This window comes from Mauremys reevesii, linkage group 2 (assembly GCF_016161935.1).
Source record: "Mauremys reevesii isolate NIE-2019 linkage group 2, ASM1616193v1, whole genome shotgun sequence".
Lineage (NCBI taxonomy): Eukaryota > Metazoa > Chordata > Testudines > Geoemydidae > Mauremys > Mauremys reevesii.
Genome location: NC_052624.1, coordinates 279,052,486 through 279,064,925, shown reverse-complemented (window position 1 = coordinate 279,064,925; position 12,440 = coordinate 279,052,486). Strand labels below are relative to the sequence as shown.

Below are 12,440 nucleotides of genomic sequence, written 5' to 3'. Positions count from 1 at the left end.
TCAGGGCTGCTTCTCACTTCAGGCTGGGAGATTCTGCCTCAGTCACAGGGGTTTTAGGAGTTCCCACAAGTAGGGAAAAAATGTCCCTTGCCTAGGGGCTTGAGAGTCATAGAGCTCGGAAAAGACCCAGGGTTTTCCTGGGAAACCTGATGCCCTCTCTCCTGCCTTATTCTGAGCTCAGCAGCTCAGCCCCCTTGGGCGATTGCCCCATCCTATCTCCTGATCTATGTACAGCATTGACACCTCACAGGCTAGAGGGAGATTACAGGAGAGCAGCCTCATTGTGACCTAGAGACGACATCAGCGCCTGCCTGATGCCAGAGCAGCAACCTGCCCTCAGGTGTAGCCTGGCTACTTGGTGCTGCTTTGAGCGTAACTGTGATTCTTAGTGCCTGAGCCCGGCAAAATGAGATCACTCCTCCTCTTTCTCAACTCTGCCTCCTGCCTAAGCATCCTGCTGCTCTTTTTCGTGTATTATGCTGTGATCAGGCTTGCCAGATCTGAGGTAAGTGAGACTCCTTGAGAGATGGAAAGGCTGGATTGATGCCAGCTGAATGCAGGAACCAAACAGAAGTTGTTTTCAATCAGCAGGCTCGGATCATCTCCACCCAAGAGTCCTCAAAGAGCTGGCTCAGGAGGTTATTGGCCCACGGACATTAATTTTTTAACCAATGTAGGATTCCTGAGGGAATTCCAGAAGGCTGGAAGTGTGCTAATGTTTTGTCAATATTCAAAAAGGTTCAGGAGGTTGACCCAGCTTCTTATAGGCCACTTAGCCTGAAATAATGGACAAACTGATATGGGATTCAATCAATAAAGAATTAAAGGACGGGAATATATTCAAAGCAGGTTAACAATGTTTCATGGAAAATGGGCCATGTCAAACATAGATGTGACAAACTTAGACTTTTGGAAGGTGCTGTTTTTCACAGATTCCAAGGCAAGATGGGCCCATTGTGATCTTCTAGTCTGACCCTCCTGTCTAGCACAAGCTAAAGAACTTCCCCACAATCATGCCTAGTGCATACCTTGAATTAAAATGTCCAATCTTGATTTAAAAAATTGCCAGTGATGGAGAATCAGTCCACCATGACCTTGGTAAATTGTTCCACTGGTTAATTCCTCTCACTGTTAAAAATGGACGCTTTCTGTCTAGTCTGAATGTGTCTAGTTTCAACTTCCAGCCATTGGACCATGTGAGACCTTTCTCTGCTAGATTGAAGAGCCCATTTGTAAATATTTCTTCCCCATGTAGGTATTTATAGACTTTTCCTCAAACCACCCTTAACCTCTTTAAGAGACATTGACTGAGCTCCTAAGGTCTATCACTATAAGGCAGGTATTCTAATCCTTTAATCATTCTTATGGCTCTTCTCTGAACCCTCTGCAATTTATCTACATCCTTCCTGAATGTTAGACACCAGAACTGGACACAGAATTGCAGCAGTGGTTGCACCAGTGCCAAATACAGAGGTAAAATAACCTCTCTCCTCCAACTTGAGATTCCCCTGTTTAGGCATCCAGGAACCGCGGGACATTTGGATTAAAAATTAGCACTATACAATATCAATGGAGCACAGGTTAAAGGGATTGAGAACAGGCTAATGGCTAACTGATAGATCTCAAAAAGTAATTGTCAAAGGGCTCATCAAATGTGGGTGTTTCTAATGGGGCTTTGCAGGGATCAGTACTAGGTCTGATGCTATTCAATATTTTTCAATGACTTGGAAGTAAATACAAAATTGATGCTGATAAAAATGAGCTGATGACATGAAGATTGGCAGAATGGCAAATAACGATGAGGACAGGGCAGTCAGACAGAGAGTTCTGGAGAGTTTGTTTGGCAAATGGGGCCCATTCAAACAAAATGCATTTTCACACAGCCCAACACAGAGTTATACATCTGGGAACAAGGAGGGCCTATTCAGCTTTGGATTTAACGATCTTTAGCTTTGTATCATCTGCAAATCTGGCCACTTCACTGTTTCCCCGCTTTTCTAGATCATTTATGAAGATGTCAAACAACTCTGGTCCCAGTAGAGATCCTTGGGGGACCTTGCTATTTATCTCTCTTCATAAACTCACCATTTATTCCTACCTTTGGTTTCCTATCTTTAAACCAGTTAGTGGTCCATGTGAAGACCTTCCCTCTTATCCCATGACAACTTACTTTGCTTAAGAACCTTTGATGAGGGATCTTGTTAAAGGCTTTCTGAAAGTTCAGGCACACTCTATCCACCGGATCGCCCTTGTCCACATGCTTCTTCACCCCTGTGACATTACGCCCCATATTCTTCATAGAAATATTGTTCTAGGAATATGGCATAACTACGGTATGTTTTATGCAAGATGGGTCATGTGAGATATCCTTGGAAAGGTTCTGATTTACTGAATGGGATTATCCTATTTGGATGGATGTATCATTTCTGTATCTGAAGTTAGGAATATGGGCTCTGTATCAATTACAAAAGCGCTTGCACCAGGGGAATGCCCCCAAACAGTAGGCAATCAGCCTGGATGGGCCATTAGGAAGGACAATAGGACATGGAAGATGCTAATCTTCCTCCTTCCTGAGAAGCTTCCTGGGATGCTGCTTTGACACTGCAGGGTCATGTGATCATGTCACCTCATAGAATTATAGAATCCATAGAATCTCAGGGTTGGAAGGGACCTCAGGAGGTATCTAGTCCAAGCCCCTGCTCAAAGCAGGACTAATTCCCAACTAAATCATCCCAGCCAGGGCTTTGTCAAGCCTGCCCTTAAAAACCTCTGAGGAAGGAGATTCCACCACCTCCCTGGGGAACCCATTCCAGTGCTTCACCACCCTCCGAGTGAAAAAGTTGCTCCTAATATCCAACCTAAACCTTCCCCACTGCAACTTGAGACCATTACTCCTTCTTCTGTCATCTGCTACCACTCACAACAGTCTAGGTCCATCCTCTTGGGAACCCCCTTTCAGGTAGTTGAAAGCAGCTATCAAATCCCCCCTCATTCTTCTCTTCTGTAGACTAAACAATCCCAGTTCCCTCAGATGGACATCATTTTGGACTAGTGGTATTTTTCCACTAGGATGGAGGGGCGTGGGGTCAAACTGGGAGACAAAGGATTCCTGTCATAGTCAAATCCTAGTGAAGGCTTGGAAGTGAGTTAATCTAGGTTCTTCTCCACCACCTCCCTGCCCCAAAAGGAAGCCTGCTGAAAACATCTGGAGAACTAAAGGAACTAAACTGTGGGGGAGGAGGGAAGGGGCCGAGCCCAAGCGAGAAAGATCTAGCCTGTGAAAGGAATACCTGGCTAGTTAAGCTGCAAGCAGTGCAGTTTACCTTCAAGAAACTTTGCAGCTCTCAGGCAAGTGGACTGAGCTCATGCCAAACTGTTGTTGTTGTGTTTTGGTGTAAAACAGCTGCCATTTAAGGATGAGCTAGGGGTTATAGCAGCACTTGTCTGGGAGGATTTGCATAAGCCATTCATGGCTTCATCACTCAGGAGTAGCATGGCCATCCCAAATGGCTGCAGAGAAAACCCCGATATCATGCATTCCCTAAATATGTATCTAGCAAACACTGTTGTCCAGATGTCAGATTTCTCCCCTAGGGTCTGAATTCCGTGCATGGTATCTGGGGTTAGTTGCATACTCTGCAATCCTAAAACCTGCAGAGTTTGATCATCTCTGCTGGAGAGAGAACTTTGCAGGCTCTCTCCTTCAGTGCTTATAAACTCTGCAGGCTCCTGGTACCAGCAATCCCTGTTTCTCCAACCCCTGGAGTGTTGCAGTGACCCCTGTTATGGGTTGTGCTTTGTGCCCTATATTGGCTGCATCATAGGAAAGCACAATGCCTACTCATGATGCCTCAGAGTGCAATACTCTGCCAGAAGGAAAAATTTCCTTCTGGCCCCACATGGCAATCACCTCTGGCTCATTGTTCTCCCAGGTTTATTGAGGAGTTCTCTTCTAACCTTGCTGCTTTCTCTGTGTGTGGCAGGCTTCTCCGAGGAAGAGGAGGCCCAGAAAGACAAAAAAGAAAGCGAAAGGTAAGCAGCCCCTCACCCCACAGCTGCGGTGGCAGACTCAGGCCCCATGCAAAGCAGAGAAATAGGGTCTATTCCCCCACCTGCCTCCCCTCTTCCTGCGAAGGCACAGTCGTGCCCAGAGCCTTGCGGTGGCACTGGCTGGGGCTCCATTCACAGGCTGCCTCTGAAATCTGGGGCAGAGGGTGCCCAAGCAGCTCAATGTCTCCTTTATGTCTCACTTCTGGCAGCTTTTGGATGCTGTGCGGAAGAGTTGGAGGAGGCTGGTGCATCCCCAGAGACGTGGTAAGCAATGCCCCCCTCCATAAATCTGCAGTGGGTCAGTCCCCTCCTTTAGCGTCATGCAATTCATCCCCACCCAGGGGCAGTAGCCCGAGTAATCTATCCCCTGCCCCGACCTATGTACCACGCAGGCAACTCTTCTCCTTTAGACTCCTGCAATTCATTCCCACCCTGCAGAAGTTGCCATCTCTAATCCACCCCCACGCCTTGTACAATGGGTCATTCCCTTCTTCAAGCGTCATACGGCTCCTTTAACCTGGGGCAGTGGGGGGGAGGGGTAGATTGTGTCAACTGGACTGGACCATCCTCTCCTGCCAAGAGCGGGAGAAAATGTTTTCTGGGAGCAGCCCCATGCACCCCGGGGAGGTGAGGTGGAGAGGTCAGGAGGAAGGCTGGCCTTTCTGGTACGGTGAGTAGGGGATTCAGGAGCACTTGGGTAATGGCCCCTCCTCCAGTCCCCCAGCATAGGTTCCACGGAGGATTTGAATCCTGGAGCTAAAGAAGTAGCTGCATAGTTGGTAGCTAGAGTAGGCTGTTATCCTACATGTTGATTAGCTTCTGTGGAAGGGACATGACACACATGCAGCCAGCAGGATAGACACTCACCTCCTCAGCACTAGACAGGGATCACCTAACAATCCAGCTAACCCCAACCCAGAACATCCAAGGCCCGGGTATTGCAGGGGAGGAGGCTGCCTCAGTGGAGAAGGGGACAGGGAGCCTTTCGGTGCCGCCCCTCTGGGTAAAAGAGGGCCTGCGGGCAGGGCCTGCACTCAGCTATCTGCTCTCTCTGTTCCACAGCTGCCCTGTGCCCCTGGAGAAGCTCCCCTTGGCTCAGCGCCTCAGGCTGGTTGAGAGGAGGCTACAGTACGTGGGCAGACACCTGGATGCAGTTCTGATACCGTAAGGCAACTGAGCGGGGGGCACCAGACTGGGGGCTGGGTGGGAGGGGATAATGAATGTAGAGAGGAGGGAGCAGGGAAAACCAAACACTCCAGGATCCTAAAATAACAGCTGAGATACCAGTGAAAGTGAGGTGAGGGATTATCAGAAATTAAATGCAGAGACTACAAGTTGGGGTTGTGAGTAGGATCAAATCCCTCTGTACGGCAATATCTGCCAGCAGGCGACTGTCTAGAACCTGCCCGTGCTGTGTCTGAAAGAAAAAGCAATCCAATGACACGCTGTGAGGGGGTGTCCACCCCACACATAGGACTGGAAGGGGCTCAGGTGGCCAGGCAGGCCCATGAACTCCACAGGATGCACGTGGAGGAAGAGCCAGGGAGCAGGGAATTGATTGTAAGCAGGCTCAGCTGGGCAGGAATAGGCGGGGCCGATAAAGCCAGGAAGCTGACAAGAGACAGGGGCTGCGGCTGGGAAAGGGCAGCCCCTCCCTGGGAAGAGGGGGGAGTGTTTGGAGCTGGTGCACCCAGAGCAAGGAGGGGAACCAGGAGTAGTAGGAAGCAGTCCAGGCTGGGAGAGGAAAGCCCAGAACTGCTGGGTTGAGGGTCCCTGGCCTGGAGCCCGGTGTGAAGTGTGGGCCCAGGTTTCCCTACCAGCCACCGAGGGCACGGCCCAGACCGGCGGGGCAGTGAACAGGAGGACTGTCTGGGTCACTGTGGGAGTGACAGGCAAGTGAAGGACTGTACCCTGGAAGAGGGGGAAACGCTGAGTGGCCTAGCCAAGAAGGGGACACTGCAGTTCCCGGAATGACAGAGAGATGATGTGACCACATGCGACAATTGGAAGGGGCATTGACCTCGAGAGCTAATCCCCAGAGTAGGCTCCAGACAAGCAGTGAGTGGGGCACCACGTGATACACCCCAAACATGAGTCATCAGCTGGGTTCAAACCCAGGACTTTCAGGACCATAGCACAGTCCCCCACCACCAGAGAAACTCCATTAACTGGGAGCAATAGTAGGTTGTTAGCCTCTAGTGTATCAGCCATTAGAAGAGGACAGTTTTCCAGTGGGTTAGAATGTAAGAACATAAGAACAGGCAGACTGGGTCAGACCAAAGGTTCATCTAGCCCAGTATCCTGTCTTCCAAAACGGGCCAATGCCAGTGCAGCAGAGGGAATGACCAGAAGAGGGAATCATCAAATGATCCGTCCCCTGTCGCCCATTCCCAGCTTCAGACAAACAGAGACTAGGGACACCATCCCTGCCCATCCTAGCTAATAGCCATTGATGAATTTATCCAGTTCCTTTTATAGTTTATAGTCTTGGCCTTCACAACCTCCTCTGGCGAGGGTTACACACACATGCTCACGTCTTCCTCACCCAAAGCAATTGTTGTTAGCTAATCTTTCTATTAAAATAACACTAGGTCCCCAGTCATGCTCAAGGCCCCATTGTGCTAGGTGCTGCACATGTGCGTGTGACGAAGGGGTTATCGTTCTAGATAAAATGAGTGCCGGCTCCCCCTCTCAGTCCTTCGTTACCCAGCTGATGTCCTTGTGTCAGGCTGTGGTGTGCAAGGCATGCCTAGGCACTGCCCCATTGCACTACTGTTGGAAGGCTGTGCCCAAGCCCTGCCTTTGCTCAGCAGGGCCATGTCCCATCTGTCCCTGTCTGCTCTCTCCCACAGGCCGAGTGTGGCGACAGCCGCGATGAGCCAGTTCTCCTATTCCGCTATGGAATCCACCACCTCTGCCCTCTGGAGTCCCAGCTCTTTTTCCCTGAGAGAAGTCGCCATCATTCAGTCGGAGCCCCTCTGCCACACAGGGGAGATCATGCCCTTCACGAGCTGGGAAGGATCCACTCATCCCATCCAAGCCCAGCCTCTCTCCAGGTCCCCTGCCCACAGCAGACAAGACCGGGGAGAGCAGACCATGGGTCTGGACCAGACTTCAGTCCATAGCTCAGACTTCAACATCCGGCAGAAGCATCTGCAGAGGCGACTGGGGGCTCCACAAACCCCCATCCCAGGGGAGCCATTGCTGGGTGAGGGGGACACCAAGCAGCAATTGGAAGTAGACCCAGATCCGTCCAAATGTGGATTTCCAGCAAAGGTCCCGGAGCCCTTCAGATCCAACACCAGCCCTCAGCGTGCACAGGAGATCCAGGAGCCATGTGTCTGCCCCCGGGGACCCCTGCCCCAAAAGGCCCACAGGATCATGGCATCTTCTGATGCCATCCTGGCCAGGCTTGTGCCCACAGCGGTGGTCAAGCTGCAGGATCACGTGGCTCAGAAATGCTGGCAGATCCAAACGAAGGCCTTTCCTAAGATGGTGCGAGAGTCGCACAGAGATGCTCCCCTCCGGAGAGAGACTGCCCTGCCTGGGCCACTCCACCCCCCTAGGGAGCCAGGCAAGCACAGGACAGCGGCATTCCCAACGATGGGACAACAGCCTGCCCACCCCATCGAACTCCACATAAGGCATCAGCATCCGGTCATGCAGAGGGGGCTGCTCACCCTGGACCCAGAGCCCCTGGCAAAGCTGCCTCACACCGTCCCAGCCAGGGGAGCCCGTGTGGAGTTCAGTGAGATGGAGACCGATTTCCTGCAGACGGGGAGGCGAAGCACAAGCTCCTCTTCTTCCACACGTCCTCCAACGCCAGTGGAAGATATCACCCTGGAGACGGGCAGGAATGATGGCGCGGCAGGAAAGCAGACTAACCCACAGCGCTGCACTCTGCCAGCAGGGGTGGGTCTGACATCGCCACCTCCAGGAACCACAGTAGCAGAGAAGACACTCGCAGCGACACTCCAAATGTATAGGAGCGAGTTGAGAAAGCCCTTACCAGTGTGAGCGGCACCAAAGGGACTGAAGAGAAGCTGGAGCTGCACATGGAGAGGAAGGTTCTCTTGGGAGAAGGCTCCTGCCTGCAGCCAGGGGCACAAGCAGGTGAGAGCAGGGCAGATCCTCCCAGGACCCAATGGCACCAGGTTGCCCCAGAGGCACCAGGCTCTGAGCAGCTAACAAGATCCACCCTTGACTCTCTCCTTGCTGGGCAGGCTGCACACGACCTGCAGATCAAGCAGCTGACGGAAATGTTGAGCAGCTCCCGCCCCTTGGCGGGCCAGGTCTCAGTTTGCCAGCAGTGCCGCAAGGCATATCCAGGAAAGAGGAAGGGTGAGAAAACTCCAAAGGAGACATCTGCTGAGCTGCATGGTGTTCGAGACATCATGCATTCACATGGGTTCAATGGAACTGTGAATTCAAAGCTCTCCAGGGACCAGCCACCAATCAGAGTCTGCGAGAAGTGTGGTAAGCATCGACAAAAGAGACCAGCTGGCTCTGCAGGTGCTGACTTGCCGGGAAGATCCCATGGAATTCCACAGCGATGGACTCCAGGAGACTCCTCAGCATCATCCAACCGCAATAAGATGCCAGTGCTGTGGCTCCTTCCAGCAGACAAGAGCAAGACGCAGGATGGAATGGGGAAAAGGGCTCCCCGCAAGCAACCAAAGATGGTGTCCGTTGCAACGAGTACAACAGGGCTTTCGCAAGCTGGGGAGAAAGCAAGTTGGAGTCCTGACGGTTCTCCCTCAAAGTCACCAAAGGCCTCCAGAGCTAGGACACCATCCCCTTCAAGGAGCAAAGTTCTCCAAAAGATGTTCATGTGCCTGAAGCAAACCTTCAGCAAGCTGCAACACAAAGTGAAGTCCCGAATGTCCAAGGACCCTCGATCCAGAACACCTGACACTAAATTTACAAAGCCACCCTTTTGGAAGGCAAGGGCCTCCAAGGGTGTCCGTTTTCCATACTACTGAATCTCACCCTGCCAGCATGCCCAATACCAGAAAAGGCCCACAAATTCCAACCTCTCCCTATCATCCAGTGGGCCCGGAAAGCATGGGCTAAAGTGGCTGAGAAGAATGGCTTGTTGTCCTGGGACACAGAGACTGATGTATAAGTGACTCTCCTTGGGGTATGACATTTAAACCGAGATTCCAAGATGAAGGGGGGCCTGGGAGCTTGGATGAGATTGAACGTGTGGCTAGCTCACTGGATTTATTACTTTACTTCATGCCGTTCAAGAATCAATCCTTCCTTCAAGAAGAGCTGACACTAAATTTACAAAGCCACCCTTTTGGAAGGCAAGGGCCTCAAAGTGTGTCCAGTAGTACTATTAGGGCCCTACCATCAATCAAACACAAACCGGCCCTTTGACTCCTAAAACCCCGCCCCTTGACCCCTTAAACCCCGCCCACCTATCACCAGAAGTCCCACCCACAGGGTATTACTTCCAGGGTCAAGGAGGACACATGACCGGAAGCAAAGTATGTCATGTGACCCCTCTAAGAACTCCTCCCACTGCCCTCTACCAATCAGGAGAGGTTTCGCCCTCATAGGCCTACCCGGAGAGGGGATTTGACCAATCAGGGGTGTTCCAGGGTGGGGTAACCCATCCGGATGTGGCTCGTGTGACCCCTCTAAGAACTCCTCCCACTGCACTCTACCAATCGCGATGGGTTTCGGCCATAGGACAAACCTGAGAGCAGATTTGACCAATCGGTGGTGTTCCGGGACGAGGTGACCTGTCCAGGTGAGGGTCGTGTGACCCTTCTAAGAACTCCTCCCAGCGCCCTCTGCCAGTCAGAGCGCAACACTATCACCCCATAAGTCCCAGCACCAGGGCAGAAGAGGCCATCTTTTACCAAGGACGCGTGCTTTAGAAATCGTGGAAGCATGGACTCCTTCACCACCCCGTGAGTACTTTGGACTTTGTGTTAGCCCCGAGGGCCTTTGGACTTGTGTGGAGAAAGCGCTACATGAGCGACAGTTCCCACAAGGGACCTTTGACTCAGCCATTGATGGATACGCTGGAACCCGAAACCCAAACTCTCGTGAGGCACACCGATGAGTGTGATGGCCTCTCATTTTCCACCCCCCTAGAGGTGGAAGGTGAACGCAGCTCAGGGGAATCATCGGAGGACAAGGTGAACGGAAAAGACATTGCTCAGGTAAATGAATGATTAAGAAGTGACTGTTGATGATGGGGTGTAATGGGGTTAGGAACCGGGGGGTGGGGTGGGTTGTGTATATTTAAAAACAAGGAGTGGGAACTTACACTGTTTCTTTTCTGAAAATCTCTCCACAGCTTGACGATGCCTTTCTAGAGGACCCAGAGGCCCTGGACAGCATTGCATCAAGCAGCGAAGATGAACCGGGCTCTCCTTGTTTTTGCTCAATGCCGGTACAAATTGTTGAAGAGGACTCCAAGGATGACGGCTATGAGGAGTTTAGGAGACTTGGCATGGAAATAACTGAGCCAAGGCCACGTCGTGAGCGTAAAAAAGTCACACGGACTATTGTACGCGTTGCTGTTTATGCTGTCCTTAATCAGTGCCTTAGGGAAAAGCTTTTTGAAGATTGTGAGGGCTGTGTGATAGATGCGGCAGCCCAACGGCACCATGACTGTGTGACTTGGACTTCAGTAGATCTAAACTTCAAGCTCCGGCGCCTGTGTGCTGAGTTATGTTTGGAAAGCTTATTAAACGCTGTTCTTGCCATAGGTTATGCTCTGCAATGTCTGTGCTTACCCAAGAACATTTAGCGTAAGGGGTGACCTTGATAAATGCTGTGCAATTTAGTGCAGACCCTGGCCGTGTTTTAAAGAAAATGACCAAACCGGAAGATGCCTGTGTCACATTCTTGACTTGAACTGGGACCGTATAGAATATGATTGCAACCAAGGTCCTGTAGTGGCACCAAATCTTCTGTAAAGGGGGTCATATAAGGGTTATGGGTTGCTGGTTATGATTATGCTGTCTGTATCAACGTGTCATTTTTTAGTTGAAGTTATGAATATTGGCTCTATCCTGTCTGTATCTCAAACTTATGCTATGCTTCTGGGTGACATCCCAGACGAGTTGGTGTTAGCTCTGCCTAGCCTGCTTGATGGCCCATTAAGGACCATCAGCTACACAATTGACCCATTGAGAGAAGGCAGATGCACCTTGTAAGTCAGCAAAGTATGCAGGAACTTGCCCATGTGACTCCAGACTCCATTTTGCTTGTAATTTTCCACAGTAAGGACAAAGAGGTGTTCTTACACCTCAAAAAGACTATAAAAGGCTGATGCCTCATCTCCAGCTTGTCTTCAATCCTGCTTCTTACCTCTGAAGGGACTTTACTCCAAACTGAAGCTCTGAACAAAGAACTGATGACCCGTCCCAGCTGGGGATGGACTCCAGAGACTTAATTTAAACCTGCAGTTTATTCTATCACTGTTCTAAGCCTGAAACAAGAACTTTGCCATTATTGTATGGAATTGATTCCATTTAACCAATTCTAGCTCTCATCTGTATCTTTTTCCTTTTATGATTTTATAGATTTATAGATTCATAGATTCTAGGATTGGAAGGGACCTCGAGAGGTCATCGAGTCCAGTCCCCTGCCCTCATGGCAGGACCAAATACTGTCTAGACCAGCCCTGATAGACATTTATCTAACCTACTCTTAAATATCTCCAGAGATGGAGATTCCACAACCTCCCTCGGCAATCTATTCCAGTGTTTAACCACCCTGACAGTTAGGAACTTTTTCCTAATGTCCAGTCTAAACCTCCCTTGCTGCAGTTTATGCTCATTGCTTCTTGTTCTATCCTTAGAGGCGAAGGTGAACAAGTTTTCTCCCTCCTTATGACACCCTTTCAGATACCTGAAAACTGCTATCATGTCCCCTCTCGGTCTTCTCTTTTCCAAACTAAACAAACCCAATTCTTTCAGCCTTCCTTCATAGGTCATGTTCTCAAGACCTTTAATCATTCTTGTTGCTCTTCTCTGGACCCTCTCCAATTTCTCCACTCTTTCAGTACCTGTTTTCCCCCCATTACAAGGTTTCATCCTGTGAGTTTATCGACGATGAAACCGCATGTGTGTCTTGGAAGCTCGCAAAAGACCGGTACTCTGTCTCTGGCAATACCAATGTCTTCATAGCCTGTTTCACCACCGCTTCTGCCCGCTTAGAACTATACAACCTCCTAGAGAGGTTGCAAGAGTGGTGCCTGTACCACGACACTGACTTGGTGATATTTGTGAAAAGGGAGGGTAAGTGGAATCCCCCTTGGGGGGATTATTTACGGGACCTCACGAGCGATTATTTCAATTAAAAAATAATAATCTGTGTACTTTTTTTCTGAATTGGTCTTTTTTTTAAAAAAAACAAAACAAACA

General features: G+C 50.2%; 2 protein-coding genes across 5 annotated transcripts; both read left to right on the top strand.

The window, feature by feature from the left end:
• Positions 1-335: 335 nt before the first annotated feature.
• On the top strand, positions 336-8,072 carry LOC120399593. 4 transcript variants are annotated; one of them, XM_039528020.1, is made up of 5 exons: positions 336-505; positions 3,984-4,032; positions 4,260-4,314; positions 5,113-5,214; positions 6,903-8,072. In XM_039528020.1, the coding sequence occupies exons 1-5, from the start codon at positions 407-409 to the stop codon at positions 8,065-8,067; spliced, it is 1,470 nt and encodes a 489-aa protein (XP_039383954.1). In that variant the 5' UTR covers positions 336-406; the 3' UTR covers positions 8,068-8,072. The 4 variants fall into 4 exon arrangements, with proteins under 4 accessions (XP_039383954.1, XP_039383956.1, XP_039383953.1 ...); XM_039528022.1 differs by lacking the exon at positions 5,113-5,214; XM_039528019.1 differs by lacking the exons at positions 336-505; positions 3,984-4,032 and having other exon boundaries at positions 4,073-4,314.
• A 1,694-nt stretch (positions 8,073-9,766) lies between these two features.
• LOC120399591 lies at positions 9,767-10,984 on the top strand. The gene is made up of 2 exons (XM_039528017.1): positions 9,767-10,226; positions 10,364-10,984. The coding sequence occupies exons 1-2, from the start codon at positions 10,035-10,037 to the stop codon at positions 10,817-10,819; spliced, it is 648 nt and encodes a 215-aa protein (XP_039383951.1). The 5' UTR covers positions 9,767-10,034; the 3' UTR covers positions 10,820-10,984.
• The last annotated feature ends 1,456 nt before the right edge of the window (positions 10,985-12,440 follow it).